The 23,267-nt window shown below is 37.7% G+C and overlaps 1 protein-coding gene across 1 annotated transcript; it reads right to left on the reverse strand.

Moving 5' to 3' along the window:
- Window positions 1–1,610: 1,610 nt before the first annotated feature.
- LOC123554694 (splicing factor 3A subunit 1-like) lies at window positions 1,611–23,267 on the reverse strand. Its single transcript, XM_045344980.2, has 17 exons — window positions 23,082–23,267; window positions 19,789–19,953; window positions 19,256–19,406; window positions 17,116–17,275; window positions 15,657–15,810; window positions 15,188–15,259; window positions 14,102–14,178; window positions 13,622–13,741; window positions 10,294–10,489; window positions 9,474–9,575; window positions 8,780–8,952; window positions 7,940–8,088; window positions 7,208–7,473; window positions 6,032–6,222; window positions 5,405–5,506; window positions 4,502–4,573; window positions 1,611–3,556 (listed from the first exon to the last, which is right to left on the reverse strand). The coding sequence occupies exons 1-17, from the start codon at window positions 23,191–23,193 to the stop codon at window positions 3,455–3,457; spliced, it is 2,364 nt and encodes a 787-aa protein (XP_045200915.2). The 5' UTR covers window positions 23,194–23,267; the 3' UTR covers window positions 1,611–3,454.

Consider the following 23,267-nt stretch of genomic DNA (forward strand, 5'->3'; position numbering starts at 1 on the left):
CTAAGGTGTAAGATGAAAAGAAGTCATTTAAAGGTTCTTCTATTTTTAGCACTAGCGACCTGTTATAAAGGCCAAGTGCCCCCATTTTAACAAACTTGGATAAGTGACCTTACAAAGATGCATCAGGCCAAATCTGATGATGATCAAGCCACCAGTTCATCAGAAGAAGTCTTTCGTGTGTTTATTATTATTATTATTATTATTACTTATTTTAAACTCTTTGTTTGTTTAGGGCTTAATGCCGTTTTTCAACAGTATTTCAGTTGGGTTAAGGCGGTCAGTTTATCTAACCAGTGTTCCTGGATTCTGTACCAGTACAAATCTGTAAGTAACTGCCAACTTCCCCACATGAATCAGAGGTCGAGGACGAATCATTTCAGACAAAATGTTTTTATCAAATCGTCACGGTGAACATACGCCTCGCCCTGGGATCGAATTCACAACCCCGCGATTCCGTAGATCTACACTCTCCATATTGCCCTAAAACGGCCAAACACAACCTCTGAACAGCTTTGGGAGAGGGACTTAAAATAATGCTACAATCTAAGTTTGATGGTTATCCACCAAAGCCGTTCGTGAGATGTTATTTAAAGACATTTCCATTTTTAGCTCTAAAGGCCCCTAAAAGGAGCTAAGCGTCCCCATTTGAACAAAATTGGTAGAGGACCTACAATGATGCTACAGACAAAATTTGATAAAGATCCATCCAGTGGTTCGTAAGAAAAAGTCGTTAAAAAGGTATTTCTATTTTAGCTCTAGTGACCCCTAAAAGGCCTAAATGCCCCCATCTGAACAAACTTGGGAAGTGGACCTTATAATGCTGCTCCAGGCTATTTGCTCTGGTAACTGCTTTGGTTCACAAGTTGAATCTGTAACTGGTTATAGTTGCAGATTGGGAGTAACCTTCTTGTGGGTAACTGTTAAAGCCGTAATAAGGGGGTAACGAGGCTGTAACAAGGCTCTACTGAGTTACCACCAAAACAATTACCTATCTACTTAATTTAATCAGTGACAAGATTATTCTTCTTCCATACCATATTCTACAAATAATGAAATAAACAAAATAACATGAATGTCTTTCCTTGTAGCACAATTTTCTTATCATAGCATATCTAAACAAAGCCGGGAAAAACATCTGTAAACAGAAATGTCAGGATTTTTCAAAGTTCCAGTTGTAGAGGAACGTCACGTATTTTCCATAAAATAACATTTTTTATCAAGAAAATGCTATAAGAAACAAAGAGCAAAGTGTTTTATATCCACTTTTACATAAAAATATGCTTGAATCTACTATATTTCGTTGTTAGCCGTCATTAACAGCACCAGAGCCGTATGGTATAGTGTTGGCAGACTGGTTTACTAGTGTGGCTTAGATTACCGGAAAAGCTTGAGTGTTCAGAGTGCATAAAAGGCTTCACCTACCAGTGAATCAAACAGTGTGATTTTAAAGCACAGATCCATCAAGCATCCTTTGAAAAAGCTGGTAGGAGGTGAGCAAGTTAAAGCAGTTTCTGGGCATTCTATGCAGAGAGCTTGATGCATAAATTCCAAATGAGGAAAGCAAAGGAAAGTTGATCTTCAGAAAATTTTAGTTAAAACAACACACAGTATATATGAAAGGCTTTTATTTCATTTCATCCAATTTAGTTCAAAATATGACATAGAAGAAACAGGACATCTAATTTTCCAAATTTTTTTTCAGATTTTGTTCTGAATGATAATTTTTACAGTTTTCATTTGATGGTAAACTAATATTGAAACAATAATCACTATAAAACTCCATGTTTACAAACAAAAATGTTTTTAAACATGAATATCTAAAATCATTAACTTGCATACAGATGTTAAATGTACAAATGACTGAAGACCGTAATAAGTATCTGCAGCATACCTTCTGGTCATAATGGCTGCACAACCTGTAGTGCCATTACGAAACTATGTGTGCCATTACAGCCCAAAGGTACAAACAAAACGTTTATTAACCTTTTTATTACATAATGAAACTAAATTTTATACCGTACTGATGTTGCTATGTAACAAACTTAAGAAAGGGTGAAAGTTCTGTTTATCTGGCGCACTGGTTACTTCGACCTGTGGGCTATTATCTGTCCCTCAATGGCAGCCATAGTGACTGTAAAGGAGGGCATTATTTATAGTGCAGTAAATAATAAATGTTCGAATGAAATTCAAGTGAGTAAAAATTTCATAAGGCATCATCACACTGTTCCATTTACATACCAAACTCAACAGGTTTTCACAAAAACGAACACAAACTTCACAAATCCAGTCAAATTTTCATGGCTATTAAAGTGACTCGTCATTTTTCTAGTAAAGATAACACTACAAAATTTATTAAAATGTTAAGTTTGTAATTGTGACCTTTGGTACAAACTTTTGAAATGTACTTGGAATAATGTTTCAAACTGGCAGGAAAATGTCTAATGTATTGTAAAAACTGTTTTTAGATTTAAGGCAATGTTACCAATGATACGTATCATGGCTCTATTACATAAATTCTATCTGGTTGCAGTGTCTCGTCTCATAGAAAACAACTTCTGACTGAAAACATGTAGCACAAGCAAGACCAAGTACTAACACAAGCTGCTTGAGGAATGATGATTACGACATTTAGAACTATATCTGTATTCACATTTCATCACATACGCCAAAATCAGACAATAAAGGCTGATTCAAACACAAAAAGTGAAAATTTCAGCTTAGTATTTGATAAAAGTAGAAATTTTAAAGCAAAAATCCTATTCCTTGCACACTTACATCTTGCTGAGGAACACCCAATCTTTTTCACCAAAGACTTTTTTCAACAAGGACTACTTTTTCACCCAAGATTTCTTTCTCCCTAAGGACTACTTTTTCACCAAAGACTATTTTTTAAATATTCATAGGCAAAAGCATGTAACATAAAAAATTGTTATATACGATTTGACAAAAAATATATACAAGATTTTAGAAATTCAAAGTAAAACTTCAGCCTAGCATGTATAAAACATTGTCATATATTAGCAACTTCTTCAAATCATTAGGTAGATCCTCCTAAATTTTTGTTGTTCTGATTCCTGAAGCCATGCACGAAGAAACGTACATATTTGGCAAACAATTTGTTTGAGGAAAATATATGAGCCGTGCCACGGGAAAACCAACCTAGTGGGTTTGGGACCAGCATGGATCCAGACCAGCCTGCGCATCCGCGCAGTCTGGTCAGGATCCATGCTGTTCGCTTTTAAAGCCTACTGCAATTAGAGAAACCTTTAAATACATGTATAAAAATAATTCACACCATGTAAGTAACACTAGCTAATCTGTTTTTATTCTTTCTTTAAGTTTGCATGCCAAAATTAATTCCACTTTTTCCTCTCAAAAAGTTTTACTGAACGTCATAATAGTAAATTATCAGATAAATTTATTCATTCTTCTCTCTATCCACCAGATGATGCAATTATTTCTTTCTTCCTCCTCTCTCCTTCAATTGCAGCTGGACTGTTCCTCCATTGACGAAATTGTAGAATGCCAGTGTGTTAGAGTCCTTGATAAACAGTCCCTGTAAATATATAATATATATATATATATATATATATTTTTGTTTTGGACTTTATAGATAGGAACAAAGACATGTTTCTAAGTCTGACACTGACTGTTTGTCACAAATCTCATGTACTGGTAACTAATACCAGTAACATAACGTTTTGGGATTTACCAGACATTCATTCAATTCCAGTAAGTCATACACTTCTGATACACTAGACTGATACTTAACCCTTACCCTTCTAAATATTTATAATGAACTTGTCAATCTTACAATTCTGACAATATCATTAACTAAAGGGGGTGCTTACCAAAAAGATGCTGACTGAATGACGAACAGTGCAGATCATGATCAGTCTGCATGGATGTGCAGGTTGATCATGATCTACACCAGTCGCAAAAGCAGAATCAGTTGTGCCCAGAATGATAAGGTTTAAATCAAGCATAAAAGGCAGTCATAGCAAAAACTACTAACAATGGGATACCAGTCCCAAGAATGAATGCTTTACACCTTACATGCTAAAGTGCAAAAGTATTAGGGTAGCTTCCGGAATTGGGTTGTTTTCTGTATCTTGAACTATCCTCCCACTAATTCCGGAGGTGTTGCATATATTTACTGGTGGCATCTATAAAAACAATCAGGCACACACACTCACATGCACACCTAAATGGTTGAGTTCAAGAGTTCATTTTTATCAAGAATCTGTTTTTCTGAACAGCTTGATGTCTAGATGGCTGATTTTTCTCTTGGTTATCTTTATCTGTTATCATATTTTCTCTAAGAAGGCTTCCAGCCGAAATACATAACAAAAGAAATAATAAAACAGTGTTGAAACCTTACAGTTGTTCTCTTTTATATATTTTATTTGGTTTTGACATTTATTCTAACTTCTGCTGAGAAGAAATAGGCTACTGAGAGTAGAAACACACAATGAAGCTTGAAAAAAGCAACTATACTTACATCATACTGTAACTTCTGTTTACCACCTGGCAATCCTAAAGATTCATTGATCTTTGCCTTCAATACAGACACCTGCAAATATACAGTTCACACATTGATAGAAACTTCATAGACTTCATTCAATTTCAATCTTCACAGGTAACTTAATTACTTGCAACAAAGATGGGAGTATGAATACATTCACATATGCTCTTACAACCACCTAAATGCCAATAAGAAGACAAAGAAACGTACATATTTGGCAAACAATTTTTTTGAGGAAAATATATGAGCCGTGCCATGGGAAAACCAACATAGTGGGTTTGCGACCAGCATGGATCCAGACCAGCCTGCGCATCTGCGCAGTCTGGTCAGGATCCATGCTGTTCGCTTTTAAAGCCTACTGCAATTAGAGAAACCTTTAGCGAACAGCATGGATCCTGACCAGACTGTGCGGATGTGCAGGCTGGTCTGGATCCATGCTGGTCGCAAAGCCACTATGTTGGTTTTCTCATGGCACGGCTCAAATTATTATGAAGTGACTCATGAGAAGTTGTTGTTTGAGGTACTGTAAAATCATTTAATTTTGTGGGCATGAAATTTTACGGTTATGGTCAAAACAGTAATTTCTTGGGGATATGAATTTGTGGATTTCAACTTTTGAACATAAAATGAATGGGAATTTTACATGTTTGCTGGGATTAAATTTCATAGATTGACTCAACCAGGAAAATTAGTCCCCCACGAATATTAATGATTTCACAGTAACCTGCTGATGCAGAACCCTAAAGTATCCGTCTTTGGTAATAGTTTACCCTTAAGCCTCAGTTCAGTTGTGCAAAAATAAGCCAAAAGAACAGAGGTTATAACTTGGATTTGAAGAAATTTTATTAACAATTTTTATCCTTTTGACTTTGTACTTACATTATCAGTATATGGCAAAGAGAAGTTGAGAGTCTGTCCTTTGAGATTGAACTCGGGTTTGTCTGGCATGTTGGGTGCAACAACACGGAACTTTACGCTGCCCTGAAAATATGTAATTCATTATAATATTAAACACGAAATTATTGAGTTTTGAATGTATATTCTGCTGATTACTGTCTGTCTCAAAAAATCTCAAATCAATTACCTTCACAAATCCTTACTGGAGGAGTTAAAACAAGCTACATTTCTAAAATGACTTAGCCATGAAAGGACATTAATTATCTTTTAATATATCCAGCAGAAGCCTTAACCAATCATAGGGGCCTCCATGGCCGAGTGGTTATTGTTGCTGACTTCAAATCACTTGCCCCTCATCGATTTGGTTTGAGCCTCACTTGGGGCATTGTATTCTTGATGTGAGGAAGCCATCCAGCTGGCTTATGGAAGGTTGATGGTTCTACCTAGGTTCCCGCCCGTGATGAAATAATGCACAGAGGGGCACCTGGGGTCTTCCTCCACCATCCAAGCTGGAAAGCCAATAATTTGTTGGTGCAACATTAAACCCAACAAAATAAATAAACTTAACCAATCATCCACAGTCAGAATTATTAAGCTTACTTTCCCTACCTTATGTTGTTTAAGCCATTCCTCCTCTGGTACCAGCTGTTCTTCAGTTTTCTGTTTCTTGCTAGGTGGTTCATCCTCCTGTGTGGTCACTGGCTGAGCAGCTGGGGGGCGAACCATGGGTGGAGGTGCTGGGAAACCTGGTGGCCTCATTGGCTGGGCAACCATCATACCGGGTGGACCTGGGGGCATTCCTGAAAATATTCCAGCAGTACTTCACTTTTTGGAACAAGCAGTCCTAAGACAACTAAAACCCACTATACAAGCACAATGACAAGCCTTGCTTGTTGAGTAACAATGCAACATAGAACTGTTAGGTCATACTCCAACTTGCAGGGTTTCCTCTGGAAATCTGAGCCCTACTGGCATCATGACTACAGATTCTCATATGACACCAGTACTGGTTTTTCTAGGAAGTGGACTGGATAGTGGTTTAGATAAGCTTGAAGCTTTCGTTACAGCCAAGCTAAAACTAACAAGTATAAACTAGAAAATGCTTTTGTAGAAAAGTGCATGTCTCCCCAAAAGCATAGTAGTAACAGACAATAAGATAATAGGGGACTAGAGTCGAAAAGCCACTGATCTGAAGTGTGAAGGATTCTGGCCCCTGTGACCTTGACCTTTGAAGGAGTGACCCCCAAATACAATACAGGTAATCTACTCTGTATGTTCAATCATACTATTAAGTTTCAAGATTACTGGTCAAGTGGTTCTCAAGTTATTGATCGGAAATGGTTTTCCATGTTCAGACCCCTTTAACCTTTACCTTTGATGGAGTGACCCCAAAAACAATAGAGGTCGTCTACTTTATAAGCCCTACCAACCTATGAAGTTTGAAGGTTCTATGTCAATTGGTTCTCCAGTTATTGATCAGAAATGAAGCGGGTCGGATGGATGGATACACGATTGGGCAAAAACAATACGTTTCCCCCCCCACCCCCATTATGGGGGACATAACTTATTTCCAGCTATAATGTTGAAAGAAGACTTAATGTGCCTCTATCCATAAAACTGTGAAATTATTTAAATATGCACACGAAATACCAATCCAAGATACGGAAATAAATTGAGTGATTTTTTTGCTCATCTGTAGGTAGAAAGACTGCTCAGTGTGAATGTGTGAGAGCATGAATATAATAATCAGATACCATCTACAGTATCTAAAGACCTTTATCTCACCTATGACCTGCATGGGCGGTGGCCTTGGTGGCATCATCATCACCTGTTGTGGCACAGGTGGTGGTGGCTGTATAGCCACCATTGGTCTCTTCAGGGCCTGTGGCGCAGTGCTCACAGGTGGACCTGGGACTGATGATGCAGGCGGGGGTGGTGGCTGCTTTGGTGGAGCTGGCTTGGGTGGCGCTGGCTTGCTTGGCGGTGGTGGAGGTGGAATAGCTGCCCCCATTGTCCTAGATGGACCAATCTTCTCTTTCTCAGCATCAGGTCTGCAATGAACAACATTTACATGAGGCAAACTATAGTATAAACAAAATTTAAGATAATTTTCTTTAACCCTTTCCCTGCTAAATTTCAATAATAAACTTGTCCATCTCCCAATTTGGACAGTACCACTAATTGTTAAAAGGGGTGCTTACTGGCAGAATAGCAAACAGTGATCTACACAACCAATCGTGTCCAGCATGGTAAGGGTTAAGAAATATCCAAGATTATTAGCTCTTTCATTTTTTGTTGGTCATCCACATAATAACATGTACAGCAAAAAGTCTGCCCCCAAACTGTAAGTTTTATAACTAAACAGGACAGAACCTTTAAAAGAGCGTATTGCAACCACATGATCCTAGAACTATCCTTAACAAGTTACACAGCAATTTAGATATCCCATATACATGTAATGCCTTGCTCTGTACTGTTTAGCATGTAATTAAATTAAGACATAAATAGAACACTCACACAAGACCCTTAACTTTGTGAATGTTTGCAATCTGTTCATCAATAGAGAAATTTTCTCGAGCTTTCTGGGCAACTTTCTCCATAGATGCCGTATGTCCGTCCCACACCACTTTTTTGTCCTTCTTTCCTTCATCTTCTTCTTCTCCAAGCTACAATATCAATCCAAGAACATAAAATCACAGTATAGGGATCTCATATGACTGCCTGTGTAAGACGGTTTTCCCAAACCGGGTGGACATCATGGAATGGAAATCAGACTGCTAGCAAAGTGTTTTATCCAAGCTGTCCCAACAGCTGTGAAAACGTTGCCCATTTAGCTTACCAACAATATCATTTGAACATTTTCAAAGATACTGCTAATTAAAACTATGACGTCAGAATATGACTTCAAATTATGATGAAAATTTGCAGAAGTGAAGCTTGACTTTTCTCTTGGGAAAAACTAATGTGATCACCTACCCAGATAACTTTGTCTTTCCCTGCTAGGTAGGCAGGAAATAAGTATCCAAACACTAAATTGCATAATTATGATATAAGGTATCAAAGAAATATAAAACAAAGACTGATGCTGGAGAAAAGGATTGCTATAAAAATTTCTGACTGTTTTTACCAAATTTTTTTTTTTCAAAAGGGAGATATTCTGAAAATAATTCTGAATGATTTCTAGAGGCTTCTATTAAAAGAGGTTATGAGAAGAAGTCCTGAACAGTTTTGTTTTAAACAAAGCTGCAGCAATTAAAGGGAGGTAATCATAAATAATAAATTAAGTTTATCTGCTGCTCTTCTTGAAAGAAATGTGACTATTGCAAGTGAAGAGCTCAATATCAAGAGAATTCCTACCTTTTTACCGATGCCAGCTTCTTCAGTTCCTGCTCCGAAGATATCAGTACGTCTCTCGGCTAAGTGTTTCAAACTGCTCTCGATCGAGGAACCAGCAGCGAACACTTCCTCCTGATCTGTTCGCTCCTGGATCTGCCTATTACGCTCATCGATCCATTTTGGATCCAACAATCCTAAAATAAATATTTGAATGAGAAATTTAGACATGGAGAGAGCATGTAAATAAATGCTCTGTTCAAGCATACCAACATATACAAATATGGTAGCTTCTCTTAGGAAAGTCTACATTTTTTTGGCTGACACCTTTAAAATAGCAAACATTTTTGCTTCAATTTAATTAATTTCTGTCCAGATTAAATTTTATATTTCCCAGAAATATCATGTTCTTTAATCAAATTCTCCAAGTAAAGTAAAAACAGGGTGAAAATATGATAGCCTTGTGCTCTACCTTTTCAGTCATTGCAACACAATCTAAAATTACATGGCAACTTCCCTATTTAAACAGTGGAGAGACCTCTTTATTTCATCACTTAGACAGGACTGATCTTGGTCTGTGATGTCTGCTATTCAGTCAGTAAATTTTCAATGAACACCCCTTTGAATAATACATGGTACTGCCCAAACTGAATGAGGGACCAGTCCATTTTTAGAAATTTAGCAGGGTAACTAGGTAATGTGTAACATGGTGACTTACCAATCTTCATGTGCTGCTGTACTTTGTCTACAGGGATCTTCTCTCCAGTGATGGGCGATACCAGGTACTGCTCACTAGGCGGCTCTTGCTGGATAGTTCGAGCTAAAAATAAACAACCATTTGCAGCCAATACTTTTCAATTTTCTCAATGTTTTTAATTATGTGCTAAATACGCTGACAGTGTATTGCGTATTTCATATTAGACCAATATAGATGCTAATATTAAGTTTCCATTCCATTACACTTTTTAAATGTTTAACAATTAAATGCACAAGTTTCAAGCAAAGTATTTTTTTTCCAAATCCTGGTAGATATATATACACTTGGTAAGTTTTTCAAAAATTGTAAGCTTCACTGTAGTATTTTAGGAAAACTTAAAAAATATATTTTTGCTCTTTTCTATCAATCTCTTTCTATCAACCTCTTATTACCAAACAGGAATAAGAAACACTGTTTTAACCCTTAGCCTGCTGGCAAGCGATTCTGCCTTGCAATGAATGCAGACTATGATCAGCCTGACATCCGTGCAACCTAATCATGGTCCGCAATGTTCGCTATTCAGTCAGTAAATTTTCAGTGAACACCCCTTCGAGTAATAAATGGCATTGCTCAAACTGAATGATGGACCAGTCCATTTAGAAATTTAGCAGGCTAAGGGTTAAAGAACTCCATCCATAAGTAACACTGCATCCACTGTATCAAAATTGTAATATAAATTATAGTTATTTTTATACCTTATCGCGAGCCTGTTGTCAGCATAACATTCAGACAAGTCAAAATATCGACCTCTACGCAAACCAATAGATATATAAAAACTAACCTTTGGGATCATATCCTTTCCTGATAACCACCTGATCTGGTGTAGGTGGTAGTGGTGGCTGTGGTATCTCACTGGGTGGTGGCGGAGGTGGGGGAGCAGGGACTGGCGGCATCCTCTGCTGTGGTCTGATTTCCTGCCTGTCCTTGTCCTGATCTTCCTCATCCTCGTCAGAGGACTCCTCCGAATCCTCCATTGCCTGCAAGAACCACATTTAAGAATACATTTATCTTCTTTTCTTAATAAAGATTTATTCATACCATATATTCCATTATAAACACCCCTTGAGGCATTATGTTATGCAAAAGGGCCTTCAAAATTTTTGGTTTCATTTTTTATGGTTTTTCTTTTTGTACAGACTACATGTATAAATCATACTTCCATTGAATAAATGTTTACAACTAGAAAATGCTTTTGTAAAAAAGCGCATGTCTCCCCAAATGCAAAGTCCTATAGGCAAGAAGTCAATAGGGGTCAGAAGCGAAAGTCAAAGAGAACACTGATGGTTAGCTGCAATAGGGATCATCTACTTGGCATGTCCAGTCATCCTGCTAAATTTCAACACTCTTGGCCTAGTGGTTCTCAAGTCACTGTTCAGGCTCCTGTGACCTTGACCTTTGATCAAGTGACCTCAAAATAAATAGGGGTCATCTACTCTGCATGTCCAATCATCTTATTAAGTTTCAACATTGTAGGTCAAGTGGTTCTCAAGTTATTTCCAAAAAATGATTTTACATGAACAGGCCACTGTGACCTTGACCTTTAATTAAGTGACTCCAAAATCAATAGGGGTCATCTACTCTGCATGTTCAATCATCCTATGAAGTTTCAACATTCTGGGTCAAGTGGTTCTCAAGTTATTAATCGGAACTGGTTATCAATGTTCAGGCCCCTGTGACCTTGACCTTTTACGGAGTGACCCCCAAAAACAATAGGGGTCATTTACTCTGTATGAACAATCATCCTATGAAGTTTCAACATTCTGGGTCGAGAGGTTCTCAAGTTATTGATTGGAAATGGTTTTCCATGTTCAGGCCCCTGTGGCCTTGACCTTTAACAGAGTGACCCCAAAATCGTTAGGGGTCATCTACTCTTCATGACCAATCATCCTATGAAGTTTCATCATTCTGGGTCAAGTGGTTCTCAAGTTACTGACCGGAAATGGTTTTCAATGTTCAGGCCCCTGTGGCCTTGACCTTTCATGGAGTGACCCCAAAATCGTTAGGGGTCATCTACTCTGCATGACCAATCATCCCATTAAGTTTCAACATTCTGGGTCAAGTGGTTCTCAAGTTACTAACAGGAAATGGTTTTCAATGTTCAGGCCCCTGTGACCTTGACCTTTAATGGAGTGACCCCAAAATCGATAGGGGTCATCTACTGTGCATGTACAATCATCCTATGAAGTTTCAACATTCTGGGTCAAGTGGTTCTCCAGTTATTGATCGGAAATGGTTTTCCATGTTCAGGCCCCTGTGACCTTGACCTTTGATGGAGTGACCCCAAAATCAATAGGGGTCATCTACTCTTTATGATCAATCATCCTATGGAGTTTCAACATTCTGGGTCAAGTGGTTCTCTAGTTATTGATCGGAAATGGTTTTCAATGTTCAGGCCCCTGTGACCTTGACCTTTGACGGAGTGACCCCAAAATCAATATGGGTCATCTACTCTGCATGACCAATCATCCTATGAAGTTTCAACATTCTGGGTCAAGTGGTTCTCTAGTTATTGATCGGAAATGGTTTTCAATGTTCAGACCCCTGTGACCTTGACCTTTGATGGAGTGACCCCAAAATCAACAGGGGTCATCTACTCTTCATGACCAATCATCCTATGAAGTTTCAACATTCTGGGTCAAGTGGTTCTCTAGTTATTGATCGAAAATGGTTTTCAATGTTCAGCCCCTGTGACCTTGACCTTTGACAGAGTAACCCCAAAAACAATAGGGGTCGTCTACTCCAGCAGCCCTACAACCCTATAAAGTTCGAAGGTTCTAGGTCAAATGGTTCTCCAGTTATTGCTCGGAAATGAAGTGTGATGTACGGACGGACGGACGGAAGGACAGACGGACGGACGGACAGGGCAAAAACAATAGAGACATAAATATAGCACTACCACACTACCATAGTCTTGGTATTCACTTACAACCTTTTTTTCTGTGGAAAATATGGGGGGCAGGGGGCTGCTATTGGGGTTGTGTGGGAAGCATTGATTTAGGAATATATAGTTCCAGTATCTTTTTCTATTGTGTTGTTCTTTCTTTTTCTCTTTACCCAGGGTTTTTTTTCGGCCGTTTTTATAGCCGTTATTGGGCTATATTCTCAATGCCAAAAAGTATGTATTTTTCCCAAAATGAGTGCAAAAATTCCCAATCTACATTCTGAAAAAAAAAATTCATAGAAATTGCACAAAAAATGACCAAATTATGGACAATTTTGTAATGGAAGTATGTTAACAAGGTTGTACAATGTGAAACAAGTGTATGAGAACATGCTTAAATGCATTCTTACTATATCCTATGGGACTAAATATTTCCCAATTTGGAACATTTGCGTGTAAAAATTCCCAATTTTGGGGGTATAGGCTATGTTCCCAAATTAGCTAGAAAAAACCCTGTTACCAGATGAACACCTGCCCATAAGACTGCCAATGGAAATGTTTTGAGTATGATCCATGTTGGTACATGTAGTATAAATACTCAGCTGAGATTCATAAAAGATACCATGTATAAATATATTTGTCCTCCATCTTGAATCAGAATGGGTAACAAGCCATTACTTTTGTAGTTAGCTCTGGTGGAAATCCAAAGGAGAAAGTAAAACAATGGCAGAACAAACTTCATTGGACAAATATACCTCAGCTTGTATCAGCTAGATGTTTGTAATCTTCATTGTATAATGTCTCCTTGCACTCTAATTCATCCAGCAGACAGACAGACAGAAACAAATACTTAAAGTGACACAAAGATTGAAACTAACGACACAGCCAGAGAAATGGTGCATGAATATTATATTTGATTTTTTCTTCAAATTCTACAAGTGGATAGTATTTTACACAGACTTTCCCAACTACATGCCAACAGCTTCCCCAGACACAGACAGACAATATACATGTGCTCACGTATCACACTTCATATTTCACATATTTTACACACATTCTCCTAACACTAGTACAGTTTAACTGCCTAGCCAGGCACAGACAGTCAGACAAACATACCTGGGTTTGTACAGACTGTAAATTTGTCACACTTAATATTTCACATCTTTTACACATATTTTCCCAACCACATTCAAACAGACTACACTGACACAGACAGGCAAAAACATACCTGTGTTTGCAAGGGTTGTATGTTTGTCATCCTCTGTACCTCCTCCTCTTCTTCTTCCTCATCAGAATCCTCATCCTCAGACTCTGACTCTCCGGACTCCACATCCATCTCATCCTCAGCCTGTATACAAATCAATATGTTTTATCAGTGTTTTCATATAAAGACATGTTATCTTGCCTACATTCATTCCGTTGTCACCCTCTGAAAGTCAGTTCAGTATATATGCATATGCATTACATTACACCATTACAATTCAGCTTTTTAACAGTGACATGTTCGTTCATGTTACTATCAGCTCAATGTCCACTGAAGACCATTGTTTTAATTACACATTACGCCATGGGTATAAATTATTTTTTATTATTAAGGAGTTATAGATCAGTACGAAACAGTCCCCCAATATCAAAACTGATTATTTTTACCAGAACATGCTGTTCTAAAGTTTTTCTCAAATAATTACAAAAGAATATATTCACGTACCCCTCTCTTTCCGTGTCTTTCTTGGGCCAGTACACGTGCACCGACTTCATCTGGTGTGGTGGGTGGTGGCAAATTACCTAAAACAAATAAAGTATGAAGCCTGTCAACTTTGCTTCTAGACTCTTATCTATTCAATTGAGCAGCGTCATGAGAAAGTCAACATAGTGGGTTTGCGACCAGCATGGATCCAGACCAGACTGCGCGGATGCGCAGGCTGGTCTGGATCCATGCTGGTCGCAAAGCCACTATGTTGGTTTTCTCATGGCGCGGCTCAATTATAGATACAAATTTCAGTGCCTAATACAATTAAGTCAAGGTTGACATCACTATTTCAACAGAACGAGTCTCCTGAGTCACCAAAACTTTTGACTGAAAGAAAGCAGATGCTTGGGAAACATTTTTCTCACCTATGAGAGGCGACTATTCTAAATTGAATACCAGTTTGAAATAAGCTCATCTCACATCAGTTGTCTCACACAAGTCAAAGACTTTTTTATTTTTCTACTTCTTCTTTATAGTCTATGTTATTTTCACCATATTTTTGCTATGGCTCACTAAATCCATCATAAAAGGTCAGTGACAGATTATTCCTGGTATTTGAAAAATCAACCATTTACACTTGAGGATGTTACTATCATTATAACATTGCAGTCGCAATGATGTAGCTGTAATAGTCTGGAAAATTAGTCAAATAAATCTTGAGAAAATGCATCTAACATGCCAGTAAAGTCGTTATATCAAAATCCCATCTTCAATTTAAAATGTGCCCCACAAAACTCTGCAGAACCTTGTTTTTGAGCATCCACTACTGAAGACAACAGCAGACCACTTTAAATTACTTAGTGTTATTCCACCATTCGGTTTTATTGTAAATTAACCTGTGACTGTTTTAAAATTTTCAATTTAGAAAGATTAATTTGCTTAGCAGATTTTTATGATGGTTCTAGCAAGACACCAGTAAAATACTGAAATCAAGATACTTCTAACCAAATCACTGAATGGCAGTGGCTTTAAAAAATTTTGACAGAGTATTTAAATTTCTTTGACCATTTTTGTACTGAACTTCCATGCTAAAACTGAACATACCTTGCTCATTTGGCTGGAAATCTACTGTCTCTACAACAACAAAATCATGCCAGTCTATCTGAGTGTATGCCACTGAAAAAGATAAAATATCAAAAATCAATAAACTTTGACACTGTAAAAAATTCAATTTGCAAGAATCACTTTCTACAGTAACATATACATCTACAACACCTCTTTCATTTTATATTCAATGTCATTTTCAAACTCTAAAGAAATACTGTTTAGCCATTTCTTCATGTAAACAAGCATTTTTTCGGTTTACAGAAAATATCCAGCTTATTCTAATTTGTTGGCCTATAATGTTTCATTGCCCCGATTAGAAATAGCATTTCGTTTTGGCAGTTCCTTTTTTCTTGTCTATTCTTCTCAGATACTTAGCACAATCTACTAAGTTTTTCACCTAATCCAGCACAGACCAAACTCTCTCCCCAAATATCAAACACCAGTGGACAGAAGTCCAAACACGAACCTCTTTCCCTTTCAGCTGCTTCTTCCTCCTTTCTTCTCTGCATCTCCTGGTACTTGGCCCAGTCTACACGATACTTTACTTGGTCTAGAACATTCTGATATTCTGCGGTTTCCTTGTTCAATTTTCCAAGTAAGTCCTTGGGTGGAATCAACACCTGAAGCAGGCAAAATGCAGACATAATGACATAACTAGATGTGTGTCCATAGGACACAGGTGCCCCACCCCCTCCTGCCACTGTAACATGGTTTTATGACTCAGGTTAAATAATTTTTAAGATGTTTGCAACACAAACTTTTAAGAACCTTATGTGTATTTTTCACTTAGTTAGCCACTTTTAAGAACCTTATGTGTATTTTTCACTTAGTTAGCCATAACTCTGGCCTAGCTGAGTAAAATCCTAAAGAGAACACTTCACAGGCTATAAAACAATCCTCTAATGTTTTATGATTCCAGGTCAAGTACATTTTAACATACATGTTTCACAAACTTTTTTTTTTTGTGTAAGTCTGGACAAGAAGTCTAGTCTTGTGTAATGAAAAAACTTAAAAAACAAAATAAGTCAGGGGCCATAACTCCTACACGACTGAATGAATCCGGAGGCAAAACCCCAGGTTCACAACTGAACATGCTGACCAACATTCCTGTAAAGTTTTGTGACTCTACGTCAAATACTTTTGGAGCTACGTGCGACACAACATTAAAATGACTAATTTTTTACTAAGTCAGGGGCCATAACTCCTACACGACTGAATGAATCCGGACACGAAACCCCAGGTGCACAACTACACATGCTGACCAACATTCCTGTAAAGTTTTGTGACTCTACGTCAAATACTTTTGGAGCTAGGCGCGACACATTTTCGGAAGGACGGACGGACAAGAGCAAATCTATATGCCCCCACCACTCATGGGGGGGGCACAAAAAATGGCTCAGTAACAAAATATCTTCAGCATAGTTAATTCTAAGGAAGTTTGATAAAGATTGCTCAAGAAATGTGACCTAAGATGTTTTATAAATGTAAAATTGAAACAGGATAATTTTGACAAATTCAGCGGTTATGAATATGAAGTAACTGCAACAGCTTTACAATTTGTCTATTTTTCAATCTGCCCATGCCCTCATTGGTAAAGTATTGTAAAATTACTATATTTGTGGGGGACACTTTTGCAGGTTTCATGGTTGTGTAATTCCATGATATTAAATCCCAACCAACAAATGAAATTACCTTACAGTTTGTCTTCAAAAGTTGTATTCCACAAATTCATATCTCCGCAAAATTTTGAACAAAACACAATAGTACTTCATGCCCACAAAAATACATAACTTTATAGTTAATTCAATGTGTGTTGACAAACAACTTTATAGTAAATTCAATGTGAAACTGACAAACTGTGATTGCAATAACTCACCTTTGAGCATTTTGTTTCAAGGTAAGCTAAAATTGCAAAATAGTTTTACCTTTGTGTACTGTTCAACAAGTTTGGTGAAATAGTTGAAGAGACTGTGCTGTGGTCTAAGAAAGTCAAACTGGTAGTTGCGCTGTTCTCTGTTCATCAGATTGGTGAGGAACTGACGACCATTCCTTGCTACAAACTGTGCTGTCAGCCGAACTACATCCCTATTTTACAAAACATGTGTTGTCAGCTTCAAGTAGATGTTCAAACCAACTTGAATTTTCACAAAAGCAAAAACGTTTGTATAAGCCTGCATTTATTTTATAACATGCATTTGAGCCGTGCCATGGGAAAACCAACATAGTGGGTTTGCGACCAGCATGGATCCAGACCAGCCTGCGCATCCGCGCAGTCTGGTCAGGCTCCATGCTGTTCGCTTTTAAAGCCTATTGGAATTGGAGAAACTGTTAGTGAACAGCATGGATCCTGACCAGACTGCGCGGATGCGCAGGCTGGTCTGGATCCATGCTGGTCGCAAAGCCACTATGTTGGTTTTCCCATGGCATGGCTCATTTATTTTATTAGATAAGCTTAAAATAATTATTTTTAGGTCAAATGTGATGGAAGTTTGATTATTTGAACAACTCATGAGTCAGCTTCCTGGAAAAACCAGCACTGGTGTAATATGAGAAATATGAGAAGGTATGGTCAATGGTTATGGCCCCAGTATACGTTTGTATAAGCCTGCATTTATTTTATAACATGCATTTGAGCCGTGCCATGGGAAAACCAACATAGTGGGTTTGCGACCAGCATGGATCCAGACCAGCCTGCGCATCCGCGCAGTCTGGTCAGGCTCCATGCTGTTCGCTTTTAAAGCCTATTGGAATTGGAGAAACTGTTAGTGAACAGCATGGATCCTGACCAGACTGCGCGGATGCGCAGGCTGGTCTGGATCCATGCTGGTCGCAAAGCCACTATGTTGGTTTTCCCATGGCATGGCTCATTTATTTTATTAGATAAGCTTAAAATAATTATTTTTAGGTCAAATGTGATGGAAGTTTGATTATTTGAACAACTCATGAGTCAGCTTCCTGGAAAAACCAGCACTGGTGTAATATGAGAAATATGAGAAGGTATGGTCAATGGTTATGGCCCCAGTATGACTCAAACCCATGACCTCCTGGTTAAGCACCAAATATCTAAGCCACCAGACCACTACTCCTTTATTCAATCAACTACCCAGATTTAAGTGCTATTATTGGTTAGCATAGTGCAATAAAATGGAAATCTCAAATCATAACCAGGTTTTCTTTCCAGGATTTATTTAATTTTAGGTGGAGACACTAAATAACATATATTTTCTCAACTGATCTGGCACTCTTAAATGATAAAATATTTTCTTGAATTAATTAAGGAAGACTTCTATTTTTCTTGTCACAGAACAAAAGAAAACTTTAGCCAGAAACAATGTTAAATTTTATTTTGCTGGGTTTAACGTCGCACCGACACAATTATAGGTCATATGGCGACTTTCCAGCTTTGATGGTGGAGGAAGACCCGAGGTGCCGCTTCGTGCATTATTTCATCAAGAGCGGGCACCTGGGTAGAACCACCGACCTGTAAGCCAGCTGGATGGCTTCCTCACATGAAGAATTCAACGCCCCGAGTGAGGCTCAAACCAACAATCGATGAGGGGCAAGTGATTTGAAGTCAGCGACCTTAACCATTCGGCCACGGAGGCCCCCAAAAAACAATGTTAAAGGAATTTAAAATCTTAAGATACAGAATGTTTTTACACAGTAATACACTGTACTGAAAATATCTCAGAACAATAATTGAGCCGTGCCATGGGAAAAACCAACATAGTGGCTTTACGACCAGCATGGATCCAGAGCAGCCTGCGCATCCACGCAGTCTGGTCAGGATCCATGCTGTTCGCTAACGGTTTCTATAATTGCAATAGGCTTTAAAAGCGAACAGCATGGATCCTGACCAGACTGCGTGGATGCGCAGGCTGGTCTGGATCCATGCTGGTCGCAAACCCACTATGTTGGTTTTCCCATGGCACGGCTCAATTATGAAATCCTACTGATGATGTAATCAAGCAAAGATTGAGTCAAATTTGGGCACTCCTACATGTATTCTCAAATCTATACACAATCTTGACAAGTTCACAAATTATACAAGCTAGCTAAGCTTACAGATCAAAAGCAGAGATACTGGGAGGGTCAGCTATGAACTCAAATTCAGGTGGTGGCTCAGTGGGTATGACTGGCTCTTGAATGATCTTGGCAACCTCCAGAGGCTTGCTCAGACCCAGTGCTTGTCCTTTAGGCACCTGGGGCTCTTGACCTAAAAACCGAAAAAGATTAATATTTATGTTTATGTACTACAAACAAAACTTGATTTCTGTGCAATGAAACATTCAAACTCCAAGTAATAATACAAGTTCCTAAATATATTGACTACTTGTGTTCAGTTCTAATTATATACCTCTTAACTTCTGGGGTTTTCTGATGTCTACACACAAAATTCAAGTAGGGGATTTTTTTTTAATAAACATATTTAGTCAGTAATATCACTATAAAATAAGCTCTTCAGAGCTTTTAAAACCGAAAGTTTGTTAGCTGTTTGTTTTTTTTTGTTATTCCTAAGAAAACAGTAATTGCAAAAACCTTTCCCCAATCAAAATAAGTTACAATATAAAATTACTTCTTTTTCAAAAAGTACCTACCTTTCCCCTCTCTGAATTCCTTGACTTTGTGTTGGTAGTAGGCATGGTAAGGGTCAGCAGGGTTCAGGAAGTTGAACTTGGCATTATTCTGCTCATTCTGTCGAATACGAGACTCAAACTCTGGTCCATTTCTGGCAACAAAACTTGCAGTTTTGTCAACAATATCTTTTCACTAAGTAAAGGAGAGACAGACATTAAAATGCTGAAATATTAAATGAAAGTTGTGTCATCTGCTGTGAGAAATATTCTGAGGCACTGAACTGTACTTTAATACAGATTCTCTTAAAGGATACTACTCATATTACAATGTTCACATCGACCGTGGTACACATTGACCATCACCCATTTTCAGATATGACATGATGTTTCATTTATTTTTTTGTCAACTGAATTTTGGAAATTTATGACTTCTATTTGGGGAAAAAAACACTTTTACATCTGGGGACGCAATGTTCACCTGGATCAGTTTATGAAGGAAAAAAATCCATGAATTAGCCATTATGCATACAATAACCAGAAGTTGTGGTCACAATTCTGTCTACTTAAAAATTAATTTACATGCACATAAATAGTAAATGTGAATGTTGCTAGATAATTGGCTAATTAACCTCATTTTTTTGGAAATTGTTTGGATATCAAAATTTTTCTATGATGAAAGTAATGCCATGATGAAAACTTTCTTTGATGATCCGATCATGGACCATTTTTAAAATCATTTTTACACAGTTCATTCCATAGAGAGGACTGTAACAAGCCAATACCGATTCTCTGTAAGTAAAGCAAAGGGTCAGTGGTTTTGGCTCCAGGACAAAATTTTTTATTTTATTTTATTTTATTTGGGTTTTACGGTGCATCAACACAGTACAAGTTATATGGCGCCAAACAGGACTCCAAATTTTGGTTCCACATTTCATTTACATCGAAATAAATACATGAGGTATGGAATCAAAATTTGAATACCTGCTGGAATCACAGAGTTACTGCAAAACCAAGACTGTTAAGACCCTATTAGTCACCTCTTACGATAATGCACAAAACTTAGCCATTAAACTCAATCCACTCACATTTTACCACAATCCAATATGTGCCAGACTTCTTTGAAATAGAGTTAACATGGTAAGGGTGCAGGTCAAAACGTACCAAAACCAAAATGTACCCTTAAGGTACAGTCGAAATGAACCCATAAAAGTCAAAATGTACCCACATTAAGCAATTTTAAAGTTGATGGATTTAGCTAACTGAAGGCAAAGTTTAAATGAGAAAATAGATGATAACAGCATTGTAGATAGCGTGCGTAAATGCGTATTTTACCCTTCAAAAATAACGGGATACGCTCACTGTCTGATTTTCTTGCGTACATTACACAAACCCCCCAGAACTTACGCAAACACTGAAAATTCTATGCATAAGAAAAGTAAACAGCTGTTAAATGAACTGATCAGTTTCCGATAAATGTGGTCTTTACGCCAGTCTAGGATTAATCTATATCGTGTGGATGCACCGCACAATTTGGTCTACTGGTTTTTTAGAGACGGTCAAGGGATTATGTGTTGTTAAAACTTTACATCTGGAGCGATTTTTCGGATTTTCAGATTTTGCATGGCTTGTTCCAAACAACTTAAACTTGACACTTTCTTTGGGCAAAAAAGTGTATCGAGTATTAAAGCAATAGTGGTGCTCATTACTGACGACTGATAACGGACATTTTTAAAAAGAAGAAAGCACATGTAACGGTAAATCGGGCTACGCTTAATAGTTGGAAGACAAGTTTTCCATGGCTTTTGGTCGTAGACAAAAATGACGAGGTTCGTCTTAAGTGTAGCCTTCGCACAAAATTTAGCAATGGAAATGTTTGGGCTTCAGGAGGTGCCCAAAATTTTTAGAAGTCTGCCATTGAAAGGTGCGTTATTTGAAGGTATCCAGAGCTGACGGTTTAAGTGAAGTGTTTGAAATAGCTCAGACACAAATTTTGTTTGTTTTATTTTTTATGCTTTACTGGCTGAAGAGCTATTTCAAGACAAAAACAAGAGGACCATGATGGTCCTGAATCGCTCACCTCTTCCCACATGATCCAGTTTTGAGTATGACGTCGTTTTTTCTATTATCTGACATAGTGATCCAGTTTTGAACTTGACCTAGATATTATCAAGATAAAAATTCTGACCAATTTTCATGAAGATCCATTGAAAAATATGGTCTCTAGAGAGGTCACAAGGTTTTTCTATTATTTGACCTATTGACCTAGTTTTTTAAGGCACGTGACCCAGTTAAACTTGACCTAGATATCATCAAGGTGAACATTCTGACCAATTTTCATGAAGATCCATTCAAGGGTATGGCCTCTAGAGAGGTCACAAGGTTACTGACCTAGTTTTTGATGGCACGTGACCCAGTTTCGAACTTGACCTAGAATTTACCAAAATGAACATTCTGACCCATTTTCATAAAGATCCCATGAAAAATGTGACCTCTAGAGATGTCACAAGGAAAAGTTTACGCACGCATGCACGGGCGACGGACACAGTGCGATCACAAAAGCTCACCTTGTCACTTTGTGACAGGTGAGCTAAAAACAACACATTTTCTGATGCTGATAGTTAATAAATTAACAAAACTGGAGCAATTTTTCAGCAAACATACCTCATCTCTTCTCAAACAACAGTCATTTTTTTTTCTGGCAGCTTCCTATATATTTGACGAAACCCCAAAAGGGGTACGCTTTACCTCGCTGACATTTTATGAATGTATATTTTGTGTTTGTTTTTGCAATTTAGTGTTAACGGCAGTCTGCTGTTTATTGAAACCGGTGTCAGGGTAGATATCCCCTCAAACCTTTAAGTCTCTTATTTAAAACCATGAATTAAATTCAAACCACATGAAGTTTCTACGTGAATTATTAGTGTTTAACTTATTAAAGCAATTAAGTAAGTCTGACCAGAATATTCTGACTTTTTTGGATTTCTTAATGTCTTCGTTTTCCAAACAGTAAAATGCAGATATCGGTAAGGCTTAGAGGGATGACAACTAAAAAATATTAGATCATAAAATAAGTCATCCCGATAAGCCAAATGAGTAAGGCTAGAGCGCAACATGCTGGTGCACTTTATTGTGAAAACAGCAAATTGACAGTTGATATTTCATTTCCTTCAACATTCAGTTTTGTATACATTTTCTTAAGAAAACATACTGTCAAATTTTGACTCCTTGTGGGTACATTTTGAGACTTTTATTTTGGGTACATTCCCATGGTAAGGGGAGGTAATTTTTATGATAACAGTAAAACGAAAGGATACTTCTAACTTCTGGAGGGGGGTAGATGATACCGATCACCGGAGTTTTGTAGTTTTCCTCGTCATTTTTCGGCTCTTCCACCTGTGTTGGTGTTGTCACTTCAATTGCAGGCATATTTTGACGTTAAAACGTATATTTTCTCAAATGTAGGTCATTCCGCAACGTTCTCGTCGGTGGCATAAATTATT

The sequence above is a fragment of the Mercenaria mercenaria genome, chromosome 7, assembly GCF_021730395.1.
Source record: "Mercenaria mercenaria strain notata chromosome 7, MADL_Memer_1, whole genome shotgun sequence".
Taxonomy (NCBI): domain Eukaryota; kingdom Metazoa; phylum Mollusca; class Bivalvia; order Venerida; family Veneridae; genus Mercenaria; species Mercenaria mercenaria.